Genomic DNA, 15,782 nt, shown 5'->3' with positions numbered 1-15,782 from the left:
TAGTTTCGTCTTCTATTTGCATGCAGCGACTGACTGCATAAAAAGTACAGAGATAAATAGGTGAATGCGTGAGTGAGTTGGTAAAGTACTGACAAACAGACGCAGACAGTCAGACAGACAGACAGACAGACAGACAGACAGACAAGATATATAGTTAATCGAATGACAGACAGACAAATAGTAAGACAAAACCATCAGACAGCTGGAGGGGTTCGATAATAGCACGGACGGTGGAACGTAAAAACAGTGAGACTTAGATGTGTCGTGGATTTGGAGGTATACCTGTATATAGAGACAGACCAATGGACGAATGGGGCTGTCGGTGTTTCCGCATTTGCACGACCTAATACTTTTGGCATGTTTACGAGTGTTGTTTCTATCTTTCAGTCCTATGTAAGCTGTGCCATAGGTGTGGAATCTGTTGGTATTGTCATGATCTGCTATGGTGCCTGTGACGCCATTTTCGCCTTCGCGGCCGGCCGCATCTCAAAGTACACAGGACAAAATCCCCTGATAGTTGCCGCAGGGGTTGTTACGGCCATATTGATGATATTGATGTTGGTATGGCAACCATCGCCCAGAGACTACGCTCTATTCTTCCTCATCACGGGTGGCTGGGGTTTGGCCGACGGAATATGGCAGACACAGTTATCAAGTAAGCGGTTTAGTTTTTCACACTAACCTCGTGAAAACAGCCTAAAGATCACATTTTCGAGATTCTTGTTAGTGATTAAGGTAAAGGGCGACGAATTCGGACGCGCACACGCTTAGAACGTTTCTGCGCAGGTTTAACTCCAGCCTGCCGCAAATGGGTTATTTGTAGCGCATGTATTTAACATCACCTGTCATTGTTGAAATTGCGCTTTACCTAATTTTTTTGACCCAGTGTCTTAGACATACATGTGACCTATAACTTGTCATATTTTGACCCCCTAGGAAGCTGGTTTTTATTCAATATGAGCGAAAAATTAACATTTCTCTCCCATTTATATGGCGCAAATTACCCATTCACCTGGAGATATTGTAAAAAGTAGCGTGGTGACACCCTTTTATTAAAAGTGTAAACTAAATGGTATTATGTCAGGAGTTTTATTCGCCAAGTTTGGTCAAAATGACACCATTCAAAGCGACAGGAAGAGAGTTCGAAAATTATGTTGTGATATAATTTAGATATCGTCATTTTGTAATCGATACTTATGTTAAAATTTCTTCACAAACATCATGAAAACTGTACATTCGATAGATATGGATCTTAAGTCTTGGTATTTATTAAAATTAACTCATTTGCTAAGCGTTTTATAATTGCTTTCTTTAGTTTAAGTGAATTATATCATTTTTATTTATTTCTAACGACGCCATTTTAACGTCCGTTTCCATGGAAACGAGCGTGGTGACCCCCATTTTTTATTTCATTTTTGCACTTGCACAACTTCCAAGGATATTTGTGCAAAGTTTCAAGAAAATGACACCACAACTTAATTTTGACGTAATTCGTAGTACTTCACTAAGGGTAGCAACTAGCCTACTGAGAGAAATATACGCAGTTTATTTTGAACATAATTATATTTAAGGGACACATAATGGCCGCTGGTGACTGTCCTCCTGCTGTGACTTGAAAATTTCTTCTCTCGCTGAATAGTCTCCCAACACCCTCAGCAAATCTCCGTGCCGCCAAAAAACACCCCAAGCCGCCATCTCTTTAACATAATATCCCCAAATATGCAAAGCCCAGAAACACCAAATCATACTCCATTCCCGTCCATTTGGTCCCTTTCAAGATGCCTGATGAGCTATCTAGAGAATGAGTGAAAATTTTCACGCTCGCCTATCATACTTCTCCCAGCCCGCTCGACGAGAAATTACTAATAGCTTTGTTGCCTGTCCTAGTGATTCGGACAAGGGAAAAGACAATGAAAAAATCGTGAACAGTACTGATTGAAATACCTCCCTTGAGCCCTGAGCTAACATGATCTTTTTACATACACTTTGGTTGCTATTGAAAGCGGTATGTCATAATTTACCCGGTTGATAATGTGTAGGTTTGTTTGCCTGAAAATGATGCCTTGCATCCGTTTGAAATATAATAATTTCAAAGTAAACTTTGGAAAGAAGGACAGTGCCTTAGCTACGGCTCTCAGTTAACTTTCTCTGAAAGATAAAAGCAGTTTTTACGAGAAAGCGGAAAATGAGAATGCACAGATACGGATGAGCGGGCTACGCAGGTTCTTTTTATGCAGTCCGCTAATTTTTGTCATCTTCTTTTTCAGCTGTTCTTGGTGATGTATTTTCCGACGCAACGCAAGCCATATTTTCACTGTCAAAGATGCTGCAGTCTTCAGGATTCGCCATCACCTTCGCTTACAGCGGCGCCATACCGGTCTTCGCCAAGATCACAATCCTCGGCTGCGTTCTGATTGCCTCGCTGGTCGGCTACGGGTTTCTGCAGATGCAAATAAGGGGCAGAAGCCTCTTCTCTTTTGACAGGCAAAGCAGGGGATACTCTATCACCCAGGTTTGAACCTCTGAACATTCGAGCAGCCATTCAGTGAGAGCAAGAGTAGTTTCCACCCATCTCTTAAGAGCAATGTTTGATTCTGGTTGCATGTACCACAGTTTAATGACAATAAACTAAGACATTGCTACATTTTTTTCTTACCATCGCTTTTCTAATGGCGGAGAGGAATCCATAACGGTTACCGCTAAATTGAAACTGCACTGACGATTCAGAGACGACAAGTAACCATACCCGACATCAATTGCCCATGATAACAACTCAGTCGAGCTTCTTGGTGCAAACTTTGATTTTCTAATATTTTGTTCATCGGTGCATCTCATTATAAACAAAATACAATGTGAAAACTCGACTCTTAATTTACGAAAATTAAAGGGAGGGGTTGTCGGAACTGCGCTCAAAGATCGCATGGGACACATAAGACCAATACAAACTCTGTATCTAAGGCTTGTCGGTGATTGGTGAAAGTTAAAACATATTTGTCATAATGCACATCGTACAATTTAAATGTTACAGCTCTGTTTACATGATGTATCTAGATATCGTGCGTGAAACCTATTTTGCAAACAAAATAGTCACGCAGGTGCAGTTTTCGACGACCCCCTCCCTTTACTACCTTAGTCACTTCATCTGGTCACTGAACATCGGATGTTATCGTTTAAAGTATCTTGGAAACAAGTGACAAACCTTATGGTAGAAGTTACTGCTTATCTGAGTGTTTCATTGAATGGCGACTGTATTGCTTCGTTTGGTTAAGTTTTGTTCGCTGAAAACACAGACCTAGACGATGTCAAGTTACATTGCTCTCGATGAAATTCTAAGGAAACGGTGAATATTTGATCTGATGAAAGAAATGCTGAACTGATACTAGATTCCATTTTGCAGTGATCAACCAGCAATCTAATCGTTAAGCCTGACAAACACGAAAAAGAGTTCAGCACTAGTTTTTCTATATATATTAACATTCAACATAGAAAGTGCGCTTACACTTTCAAAATCTTAGTACATTTATCAATATAAAAAATGTCACGTTATTTTAAAACATCTGCATCTTCAAATGTTGTATTTCTTTCATTGTACTTTTATGACGTCACACTGCCGTACACGACGAAGTTAGTGGTGTTTATTCCTTCATTTGACTGGTCGGCTATGTCCCAATCCGTATACAGCATACCTGAGGAGGAAGAGGGGGAGGGAGAGAGGACAGGGAGGAGGCAGACAGTCAGTAACAGACAGAGAGAGGAAGGAAGGAAGAGAGAGACAGAGGGGACATAGAGACAGGGAGAACGATAGAGTGAGAGAGAGACAGAAACAGAGAGATATAGACAAGTTTAAATGTGAACAGCATGTTTGATTCAGTTACAAAGGTATCACAAAGATCTAAACATGAATACAAACAACAGAAATATCTTTTTTGGCGATGTAGTCGTACAATTATTACTGGCGAGATGTACCCGGTGCATAAATATTGTGCTGCTGTTTTATTAACCTCAGTTTGACGATAAATGTTGAACGAAAAATCGGAGTAAAATCTGCATAGTCACGGTCCACTCCTCTTGTTTTTTCGCTCGGGGTGAACATGTTCATGGTCAATGGTTTGTCGTTTGTGTCAGTATGTCAGATGTGCATTGCAACCTAGGAGATGAGGGCATCACATGGTTCTTCTCATCAGGGAAACATGCTAATTTGCTAATAAAAACAAAAAGTTTTAGCCGTAACTCCGTTTGAAAAGGGAACTTATCTAACTCATGCTCACAAACGTACAAAATTGAACGGAAAGAAAATTGTTAAAACAGCTTTCAAATTCAAGGCAAGGCCTTGCCTGGTGTGATTTGGATACTGCAAACAATTATGTACTACGTTGAGAAATATATCTCAAATAACAAGATACTTATACCAACCTGCTACGCATCCTGTCATGAAACAGGTCACTGTTCCAGCGACCAGAGCTCGCGTTGCTATGGAAGCCAAGTCCTTCGTCCTCCCGGGTGCCAGGGCTGAGAGTCCACCCAGCATCATTCCAACACTCCCGATGTTGTCAAATCCACAAAGGATATACGTGGATATGACTTCTGATCGGACCTTTACGTTGGGTCGTTAAGGTAAATAGTAAAAAATGTTGTTATTGCGGTTGAATTTCAAGAAAGAAAAAACCTGCGACCCTATTATTACGCCATACAATACTGTGGATTGCATGCAGCTCTTTAGTGAACCGTGTATAAGCCAAGCTTAGACAAGTTCCAACCTATCATTGGGAACGGTTGGCCTCTTTTGCCGAAGATGAAAACTGTCCAAAACATCGGTGACCTTTGAACGAGAAAGGGAAGTAAAAGGAGCTTGGTTATTTCTTGTCACGTCAGTTCATTGTCGTACTAAAATAAGGCTATCAACTTCTGTATAACTGGTGAACCAAACTTCATGATTCGTGAGACCTGCAGTACCTAACAGGTGGCGCACAAGAATAGGCTTGTTTCGGGCTAGCCAAGTAGAGCGACTTTGTGATTAAATTGCAGCATGCGATATGTGCTTTGAATTAAAAACTACAGCCACTCACCGACATGTACGGTTCGACACCGTTTTCCCTGTTTGTGATCAGTTCCGACAATTTTTCATACGCCACGAACTCGTTGATGAACAACTTCGTGCCAATCAAACCAGCAACATAGCGACAGTCGGCCCACTCAATTCCGATGAGAAAAGCAACAGGCATGAACACATAGGAACAAATCAGCTGAAACAAAAAATACATACTGTCACTCAAGCTATTGACGGAATGAACGAAGCTATATTTATTGATATTATTTCTAAAACGTCATATTTGCAGGTATTATAGTACTAGGTATACTCTTTGTTTTAATTGGTGCGGCGTGGGTACTGCAAATCTGTCGACTAATAACATTCAAGAAAAGAATCGTTTTGCCTAGAATTTATTCTTTGCTCCTTCTTTTAGTGCATTCAATTTGCATAATCATGACCGTGACTCGGATTTTCATGACGTCATCATACACACCACGACAACTCTTAGTGGCAACGTGAAAACAATGGTACCAAGTTTGCAAATTCAAAATGAAAAATTAATAGTTTTGTTTATATGTTGTTAAAATTACAAGAAGGCTACTACCGACAGAAGGAGGGAACGAAAATTTGTGGTTGTGTGGAAAAAAATGCACTTTGGTTCCGCAGATGATCGCCATTATTGTAATCACACACAATATGGGCTAGTATTGACGAGATTATCAATTGTATTTTTTTTATTTCAATTTGGCGTGTTCGAATATAAAAAAGAGGAATGTGATCGGCAAATCACAATTGTGATTTTGCAAATCATATGGTCCTCTTGATAACCTTATTTCGATCATAACACGATAATTTTTGATTTAATCGAAAATTATGGCTCAAGAAAGTAATACGGCTCAACAAACTAACAAATCAACCGTGCTAGTGTGTGCGTGACTGGTATTTCCAAGGAAAACGTTATGTTTCTATTCAATTTTAGCAATATTAAAGTCATTTGGCAATGACCGGTCATGTATAGTAGTTTGCCCCTTTCGCTTCGTTTTATAACCGCGTGAATAAACTGAGAAGCTGCAGTGGCTAACGTTCGTGCACCCTTTCAACTTAGTTTGATATCGCCCTCAACGTTAAAGGCTTGCCTCCTACCTCGAAGCTGAGATTCGGTATCCCCACCATCATTCCGACCCAACCGAGAAATGCATTCAGCAGAGCAATAAGCGACACAAACGCGATGAGATTGGCGGCGATGTATCCAACAACAGTGACAGCCTGACAGGCCCCATTGGCCGCCGCTTCGATCATGTTTCGTTCAGGGCTGTGATTTAAAGTGGAGATATGTGTGGATTAATTATCCTGCCTGTGCTATCCAATTAGGACAATATAGGCATGCGTAGAAATATGTTTTCGCCTAGCTTACATTAATGACGTAATACTTGGTTAAACAGATATTGACATAATCGTCGAAATATGACATTTTAAACGCCTTCAAAATCAGTGCGAATTCCGTAAGGCGTTTCAGTTGTGTGCAATAAGACAATGCTAATAGACATTTTATGCATTCTTCTGCTATTTTTCATTTGATTGCATTGTTTTACCTCTCTCATTATTTCCAACTCGTGGGATGAAGAAAACACCGCAATTTACTCATACCCGTAGGTACATCATCTGCCAGTCTGCCATGCACTTGCTTTTGGAGTGAATGCCATTTGAGTATACATCTACAAATTACAGCTCTGTAACACTTCCATGGTCAACCCATGTATATATAAAGAAGCACGCTTATGCTTCAGCATTAACTGAACACTCAAGCTCAATGGGGTCACTCCAATCATGAAGCACGCCCCAGATAAATTTCTGCTTTCCGGAGTAGAAATGGCATAGTTTGGCAAATTTCAAACACACATATCTCCTTTACTTGTTTGGTCATCACTAATACATTTAAAGTACTCAAAATATCTCGATATACCAAAGAAAAGACAAACAGAGATTATTTGGCCCACTCTCTGAGACTTAGGCAAAATGGTACAAATACATACGTACTGGTCCCTGCAATAATAGAAATGTCTTCCTTTTGATCAAAATTTAATTATTTTCCAACTTACGGATTTCCGATTATTTTCCCGATTTCCTCTCGTTTGATCACTGTTGCACGACTTGTCTCCGGGTAGAAAAGTTTGGCAATGCCCAAGGCAGCGGGAGCTGATATCACCGACGCTGACACAAGATGTGAGGCGCTGACACCGAAGGCGATGTACGCCGCCAAGACACTGCCCGCTATGGTAGCAAAGCCGCCCACCATCACGGCGTTGAGTTCGGACAGTGTCATGTGATCGAGAAATGGCTTGATTAGCAGAGGGGCTTCAGTCTGAAAAAAAATGAAGGAAATAAATTGCCCCACCCTTTCAGTTTGACCTGCAACGACAGTTCGTCACTTTTTGCTGATATGATTCATGCGTGTGTATGCTTTCTGGTAGAAAAGTCGCATTTTCTGGCTCAAATCCAGCTGAACACAACATCTGTGATCCAGTACATTCATACGCTATCACTGGTGTTTAAGGTAGAATGCGCTTTGGGAACAGATATTCTGACTCTCAAACTAAAATTCCATTTCTTTTCTAGTCTATCACTTGTGGGAGCTCATTTTAAAGCTTTTGGTATTCAAAAAAATATCGTCTCAGTTTTTAGAAAATCGGGAATCTTGTTTCTCTCCGCAGTGGAGTTGACCCAGTGACGGCAGCCATTTTGAATTTCAAATATCGGAGATATCTAAGGTTATGTGTGTCTCTAGTTCCAAACTTTGCACGGTGACCCCCAATTTTTATTCTTGATTTTCAAATAGAATGGCTGGGAGATTCCTAAAAGTAAATTTCAGCAGAATTTTAAGTCTTTCACTTTCAAGGAGCAAACAGTATCGGTCAATGCTGCGTCTCTAAAATTTGAGGTAGAAGCTTATGTCACCAGGGACCGTTTCAAACTGTGACCCTTTGAAATTGACCATTTGAAATAGCAATAGTTGGTAAAGTATAAGTTATTAGATTTCCTATCAAGGCAAGTTAGATAGCGATGGAAAAGTTAAGGCTTCTGAGGGCTCTGCCTTTAAAGAATTCCGATCACTTATTTTAGCGTAGCACTGATCGGTCATTTTAACACGTCATTGCCACGCAAAAGTGCGCCACCAATACTACACAGTTCACGTGTCCTGTGAAGATCAATGTGTACATATGGTTGAAATACGTCTTACCTCTACGAATATCTGGCAATTTTAGTATTGTTGACACAGAGGCTGTCAAAATTGCCGGCATTCACGCATGCTCTACTATTCTACGGAAGGTATGAAACTGGAAGAGTCGTCTATACTTTAAATCCGTCAATCACAGAAGTTAACGAGCGTGTGTAAAATCATTGTTGTCTCTGTGTCGAAATGACACACATAGGTTTTGCACGCCAAGTGTTTCTTTAATGTGACGATAAACGATTGGTTAGGAGCTCATTTTGAAGCTCATGCAGAGAGTAACATGTTCACCGTCTCGGTTTTTCAAAAATCGAAAATTTAATTTAGCACAGGGTGGAGGCCATTTTGAATTTCAAATATCGGTAAATGTCGGGTAATTTGTTTCTCCAGTCGCAAACTTTGCATGTTTTCATTCTTGATTTGGTTAGAGTATGGTTGAAAGTTTCAACGGGGAATGCTTGAGCAAAAGTTGAAGTTTTTCACTTCCGTGGCTCATACTACCGGAACCGGAAGTAGCAATGCATTGACTTACCATTCCTATGAATATATTACCAGCCGCGTTGACAGACTCTGACGCCGTCGTTGCCATAGTAACTTCAAACAACCAAGCAATCTTCAGAATAACCCATTGCATGGAACCAGTATAGTAGGCGATGGATATAAAACTGGCGAAGTAAATTATCACCGGCAAAATCTAAATACAAAAGTGGAATGACATTTTGATTGTGAATTCTTGAGCGTTTTTTTTATGAATTTGGTTTGACATGAAAAGTGGTTCGTCCTGTTTGACTTCTTGAAACATGCTGAAATACAGGTCAATTAGTGCACAACCTCAACTGTGCTTGCATCCAGACAAGGTTTTACATCCAGGGAAATTTTAATATCTTACCGAAAAAAACAGTTCCGCGTCCACAAGTGTCCCTGTGTATGACTGAACATACACTGTCACATAAAGTTTGTAATGAAATATTAATTGACGATGCCTATGCTATAGACAAGGATAGCAGCTTCCCCTTACATTGTGGCAATTTTTATTTTGTAATAAGTAAGTCGGAATAGGAAAATCCATTTTGTCTAGAGGTATAAAAACGAAATTATTCGTTTGCATTCGGCAAATGACACTTTTGCAGCTATACTGTATTCATTTTGTATTTTGTACACTGTGTGACATTATGCAAGTATTACATTTCTAGAAGTCAAAAACGGTCGAAAAGAGCGATTGTTTCTTTAGTCACTATAGTGTGAAGCCAGACAGTACTTAGGTAGAACGCGCCTCGAGGACAGATATTCGGACTCTCAAACTGTAAATTACAATTCTTTTCTAACATACCTATTGTGGGGGTTCATTTTAAAGTTCTTGTGTAAGAAAACTTTTCACCGGCTGAGTTTTCGAAATTCGAAAATTTCATTTTTTCACCATAGAGTTAACAGAGGAATGGTGGCCATTTTGAATTTTAAATATCGGTAAATCTTGGGTTATTTGTTTCTCTAGTACCAAACTTTGCACGGTGACCCCCGATTGTTATTCTTGATTTAGTAAGAGATTGGCTGAAAGTTTCATTAAGGAAAATTTGAGCAAAAATTTAAGTCTTTCACTATCGAGGGGCATACTACCTTTAATACAAATAACATGAAGTTATGCACAAGTTAAAATTCGCAAATGGAAAATTTCTGTTGCAAGAAACATTGTATTGTGTGTGTATCAGATACAAAGCCAGCTCTGAATGACAAAAGTACTACTTCACTGGATCAACTAAATAATTACAAAATCGCGTCGGTAGTTACAAAAAAAACATTTTAAATGAGGGTTTTATTTTTTATTTTATTGACAGAAGTGTCAGTGAGTATTCGCATATATATAATGAATCGTCATATTGTATGTGCAAAACATACACGAAAACATCTGTAACTAAACTACACTAACCTGCTGGCGTAATTACAACACGTGTGCTTCTCTATAGCCTTGTTGTGTGCAGTTTGGCGCCATTACCCTTGCAAAAAAGCATGGGTAATTTTTGTTGAAGTCGTCACGGTCATATACTTACCACAAAGGCGAAATAGTGGTCCCTAAAATCCTCCCCGAAGACAAATTCAGCGCCATGGTCGGAAAACGACAGAAAGACTGCCATGAAGTCACCGATCCATTCAAATAGTTTGTATCCAAAATATGTACGAAGGATGAAAACTGCCAATATAAACTGAAGACCAACGCCCCAAAACACCGCTCGCCAACTAATCTGCAAGGGGAAAAGGCGGGAAGAATAGTTCATTTTTAAAACATGTTTTCTGCTGTATTTTGTATTGCCAATACGTCAGGTTTGATCCTTATATATGCAAAAATAATATTTTTTGTTCCGATCATTTGGACGAGACTTTTGAAAATTTCTGTAGGCATAGAGGAATGACTGCAAATATTGAATTACTTGTTACTTAGATAATGGCGGGGAACGACAAAATGTGGCTGAATTTCTGTCGGCAGCGGCCAATAATGTCATGCGCGTATTGCTTATTCAGTCACGGTAAATTCGAGACGCGTGCACATTTTTGACGTGGAGATGTCATAATTTTGGTCGTGAATCTTTCTTGTACACAAAATTTTGCATTCATTAATATTCTGAGTCATTTGACAAACGATTTTTTTCTTTTTTCCAGTAATGAATGCTTGGCACAATTTCTCGACCCTCGATTTAAAAAACTGCTGAATCATAACGCTAGGGGTCAAGTGGCATGATTGACGTACCTCATCCGGGTACTTTGAGGCGACAAACCCAAAGGCGAGAAATACGCATGCGCCAACAGCGGACATCAACTGAGGAGGGTAATCTCTCGCTTGATATACTAGGAACACTATCAGTGCGACTACTAGACAGATAAAGGTAGGCCTAAAAACAAACAATACCAAAAAAACAAACGAAAGAACAATCAAACGTTTATCTAATAATTACATTTAAAAATAGGTAAAATAAGTAAACTGACAAGCATACTAGATAACTAGCAACTTATCAACAAAATATCTAACTATATGTAGCTAACTATTAATCTAAATATTGACTAAATAATCATCATAACTAACCAGGTTAATAGAAAAGATTCATAAACATTAAGTAAACAAACTGATAAATAATAAAAAACACACACTCAAACAAATATCTAAATAAATGACTTAATAAATGGTAAATTTAAAAATAAATAAATAAATAAATATGTGAAATAAAAACAATTCTAGGCTCCTACCATTTGATAATATACCAGTATTTACTCAGCCATTCGCCGCAAGGCGCCATGCACTTTCTCCATATCACATCGCCACATCTGTCCCGGATGATAGCGTATATAAAATATGCTAAGGCAAGACTGGTGAAGATGAACAGCGCGAGGGCGTTGTTGAAATCATACCAGCATGCATAGATGAAGTACGCGCAGAAACACAAAACCAAAGTCCCATACACTGTTAATTTGATGACGTCAGAATGACGTTCACTCCATCTGTAAGATGCGTTTATCCACTCCCCTATTTTCTGAAAGTAACGGTACGATTAGCATCACATGTATGACATCGTAATTTTGGATGAACATTTGCGAGTTTTATTTTTAGAAGAGGACGTTTTGACTATCATCTGTGATGTACTGCTTAGTCTGGCAGCATATTCTTTTGTATGCAACGTAAATGTGATACATTTTCAGCCGAGTTCAGTGAGATGAAACTTTATGTGCTTTCATTGTAAGATCCATTTGCATGCGAATTTCTTATTAACTGTGGAATTGAAAACACTTTAACGAATAGTCATGCCTTGCCGTGACAAACCAGGTTATCGTATATATTTACATTTCCATACACATTAACATTTGTTGTTTACATTAGTTATGTAGAACTGCCAATCAATCAAGATCATATCTCTTTTACTGCCTTCATTGGTAGTACCATGATCAGTGATAAGTAAACACTCCACATTCCCTCATGGTGATATATGATCAATATAAATATATAAAAATTGCATTTGTATTTCTTTTCTATGCTTGTGACAAAGGGCAAGCAAACATTGCAAGATTTTTAATGATCCGAAAGATAAAAATATGTTTGGCCTTCAACGATCTGAAGTTGTGTCTAAGCTGAGGTTAAAAGACTGTTTTTTTTATTAAACCAGAGAATTGGAAAACGAGAGACAGACAGACAGACAGACAGACAGACAGATAGACAGACAGACAGACAGGCAGACAAACAGACCGAACCTTAGAAATTCCAGTTTTTGTTTCTGTTGGCGACTCATTTTCTTCATCGTACAGTTTTGTTCCTATTGAATAATGGCTGTTAATCTCATTTTGTACTTGTATTTTCACATCGTCACCGTCCACACCATTGCTTGGGCTGTGTGTCATTTCCTGCAAGTTAGAGATAGTGTTACGTCCGCCTGTTACAGTCGTAGAGATGACACAGAAATGTCAAAGAGAGGATAAACAGTGCACCTCATAATGACAATGGCATATTGATGTACCCTGAAAGGTAGCCTAGATTCTTAATTTCTACCAAGATCAAAGTCATGCCCACCAGTCAGCGACGGTTGGTACTTTTTCGGTGGTAACAACCTTAATGTGCCTGTTACTCCCCAGTAACTGCAGTATGAGAAGTTTTTAGCGCATGCGCGATCACGGTACTCCGTAAATTTTCGCCTAGCCAACTCTGAAATGTAAACAATCAGTAATTTTCCCGCCAGGGATAGCAGAATGAAAGACCCAAACATGTCAAGCACCTGTCCGATGTCTAAAGTCCACATAACATTAGATTGTGTATCAAAGCTATTGGAGATTTGATATGAATGTATCGAATATCTCAAACCCGGATCTCAAAGCAATGCACCTGGTAAAACAATCCATCGTATTAAGTTGGAAACTCCTGCATTTGATGCTACAAAATCGCGGTTTGTTTATAAAATTTTCCGCTACTGTGCAAAGTTGTTGACCTTCTGACCCATCTATCTCATGAACGTTGATCGACGCCAGCGTGTTGATCTAGTAGTTGGCACGGGTTGCATCTTGAGTCGCAACTAGTAATGACAAGACAACGTTTTACGAAAAGATGTCACGCTTAGAAGTAATCATTTTCACCCGCGAAAAAGTTCTTTAATAGCCATTCCAAGTCAGACAATGTCTATCTACCTCAGTCTCTGTGATTTCCTCCCTCCCGCTCCTTCCTTCCCCCCCCCTCTCTCTCTCTCTCTCTCTCTCTCTCTCTCTCTCTCTCTCTCTCTCTCCATCCATCTGACCTTCAAAACGTAATTTCAGTAATTGACCTGACCTTTGAATGTTTGCAGTTTGTGTATCACCTCAGCTGATGTCTGGCAGTAGATAATAATTATAGCACTAAAGCGGTCTTCTGATTTACGAGGTTATTAAAGAGCCAGTAATGTAAATGGCGAGCTCTTATTTTGCTCATAAAGAATGTTGACACACCAACTATTTAGATTGACAACATAGCATCTATATGTGTAAAATGCATTTTTACTGTTACATTTGAATTCTAGTCCGGACCAGAATTCACTCGTCAACAATAACAACACAGTTTACACACGTACAGGCTGAGTTGACAAGCTGAACACTGTGTATATCAACATGCTTAGGAGAGTAGAACAAGAAATCATGGTTGGCATTAGAAACAACAATAGTGAAAAAAAAATCATGAAATGATAGCATTACTGGCCGTATTTAACTACATAACCAGGCAAATAACGTTATGACGTTATGGTAGCGGTCTTTTTACGAATTCTTTTCACTGACCAAGTGCCAACGTGTCTAGTCGTAGTTGTTCATTCATTCGGTTTTTTTTGGGTGTGTGTGTGTGTTTGTTTGTTTGGCTTTGTTTATAGCATACCATCACTCCGGATCTGTTAAAATGACCATGCAAACGTGTGGACCAACCGTACTTAAGCACAAATGCCTATCATTTGAAATACAAATATTTTTTAAAACCGCTGTACCAACTAGCTTACACATTTCCGGTGTCCACACCCTCACCAAGCCCCCGTCCACGTCCAATCAATGAAATTGTAGTTAAAAGTGGCTTCTTACCTTCAATGATTCGTCGGGATGCTCAGTTGATTTGACTGATGTGTTTAAAGCTGACATTCTGTCGATGACGTGAAGTTTCTGGAGGTTGTTACAGAGCAGATTTGACAGAACATCCCTTACCGTGCGAAATGACCTGAATTTAACAGCAGTTGCCAATATCTCATTTGCCTGCCTGTGTCGTTAATAGATGGCAGCTCTTATCCATTAACTATTACTCCCATGACCCTTTTCAATAGAGAGATAGCTAGCTTTACGCCTCGATGTGATTGGGCACAGTGGCTCCGGTATGGGCAACAAATTAGTCTGGTCCCCAGTCGCTGGCCTTTTCTCGGTGGCAGTTACTGGCTGTGGGCCGACGTGTTCATCTCACGATCTGCGCAAAAGCCTGCCACTAACACAGTCTGGTGAAGTTTTTTCCTTCCATTTATTCTGTTTAGATATTTATATGCTTACAGACTTGGAGCAAGTCTACGAACAAGTGTGTTCGGGGGTTCTGGATTGTACTGGTTGTTTGAATTTACTCATTGATAAAATGTTGAATATGTACATAACTGTAAATAAGTAAAGCAATGACAAATGTATATAGCACAGGTCTGTCAAGCAATAAGAACAAAATGTCAATCATGATTGTAAAAGGGCCAGCATTAATACTGACTTTTGATGATTTTTTCCCTTTTTATTTTGTATACATCAATTGCAACTTCTTTTTTCTACTTCCCGAAGAATGTTGAAACACTCACTATTTAGCTTGTTAACTTAATGTCTATATGTGTAAAATGCATTGTTATTGTTTACATTTTAATTCTAGTCCGGACCCGAAGTCACTTTTCAACAGTAACAATGCAGTTTACACACATACAAGCTGAGTTGACAAGCTTAATACTGTCACAGAGTAATATCATTGACAGAGTGGCAACACTTGCATGCCTTTTGTTCCATGGTCGTCTCGGTAGACTATTGGCTTTTCATATTAAAATGAGCTTAAAAGGTGTTAAACTTTTTGGAGGCTTGGTTTGTGGTTGATAATTACACGAGATTATGCGAAACATACGACGAGATGGCATCGTACTGCCAGTCGCGTAGCAACCATAGTTACTTTGTGAGCTCTCAGGCCAGAAACACTGCCTCACGCCAATCAAAACATAACACGCCAGCAGTTTCATAAACATGTCCTTTCTTGGCGCACGTGTAAAAGACGGTATGACTGACCGTAAACCATTGAGTAAAACCAGACAGTATCGATAAAAGACTTTCAAATTTGGTCCAAACACACTCATTATATATTCATAAAAATATGAGAGGAATTTTTAAAACGGTAAAACCCACTTTCCTGAAGCTCAAAACACTCCCGTTTTCGCCAGCACATCAATTCCGATCAGCACCACACGACAACAACAACACAAGCTTTGTCGAACATACTTTCGCTTGACAATTGGTGAAAATCCGAAAATTACCGAAGGG

General features: G+C 39.3%; 1 protein-coding gene across 1 annotated transcript; it reads right to left on the bottom strand.

The window, feature by feature from the left end:
• Positions 1-2,587: 2,587 nt before the first annotated feature.
• LOC139118957 (solute carrier family 28 member 3-like) lies at positions 2,588-14,538 on the bottom strand. Its single transcript, XM_070682542.1, has 11 exons — positions 14,322-14,538; positions 12,489-12,638; positions 11,493-11,776; positions 10,999-11,140; positions 10,304-10,495; positions 8,791-8,952; positions 7,129-7,391; positions 6,173-6,341; positions 5,067-5,243; positions 4,414-4,594; positions 2,588-3,686 (listed from the first exon to the last, which is right to left on the bottom strand). Exons 1-11 carry the CDS (start codon positions 14,376-14,378, stop codon positions 3,595-3,597), a joined length of 1,869 nt encoding a protein of 622 aa, XP_070538643.1. The 5' UTR covers positions 14,379-14,538; the 3' UTR covers positions 2,588-3,594.
• Between the last annotated feature and the right edge of the window lie 1,244 nt (positions 14,539-15,782).

The sequence above is a fragment of the Ptychodera flava genome, chromosome 2 (assembly GCF_041260155.1).
Source record: "Ptychodera flava strain L36383 chromosome 2, AS_Pfla_20210202, whole genome shotgun sequence".
NCBI classification, from domain to species: domain Eukaryota; kingdom Metazoa; phylum Hemichordata; class Enteropneusta; family Ptychoderidae; genus Ptychodera; species Ptychodera flava.
The sequence above is the reverse complement of the archived record's forward strand: the minus strand, read 5'-3'. Positions and strand labels throughout refer to the sequence as shown.

What these genes read in the sequence shown, in the direction of transcription:
- LOC139118957 (XM_070682542.1), bottom strand. Translation starts at nt 14,378, where the DNA reads ATGTCAGCTTTAAACACATCAGTCAAATCAACTGAGCATCCCGACGAA. An exon ending in ATCCCGACGAATCATTGAAG is followed by an intron (nt 12,639 to 14,321) that starts GTAAGAAGCCAC and finishes TCTAACTTGCAG; the next exon opens with GAAATGACACACAGCCCAAG. An exon ending in TACTGGTATATTATCAAATG is followed by an intron (nt 11,141 to 11,492) that starts GTAGGAGCCTAG and finishes GTTTGTTTTTAG; the next exon opens with GCCTACCTTTATCTGTCTAG.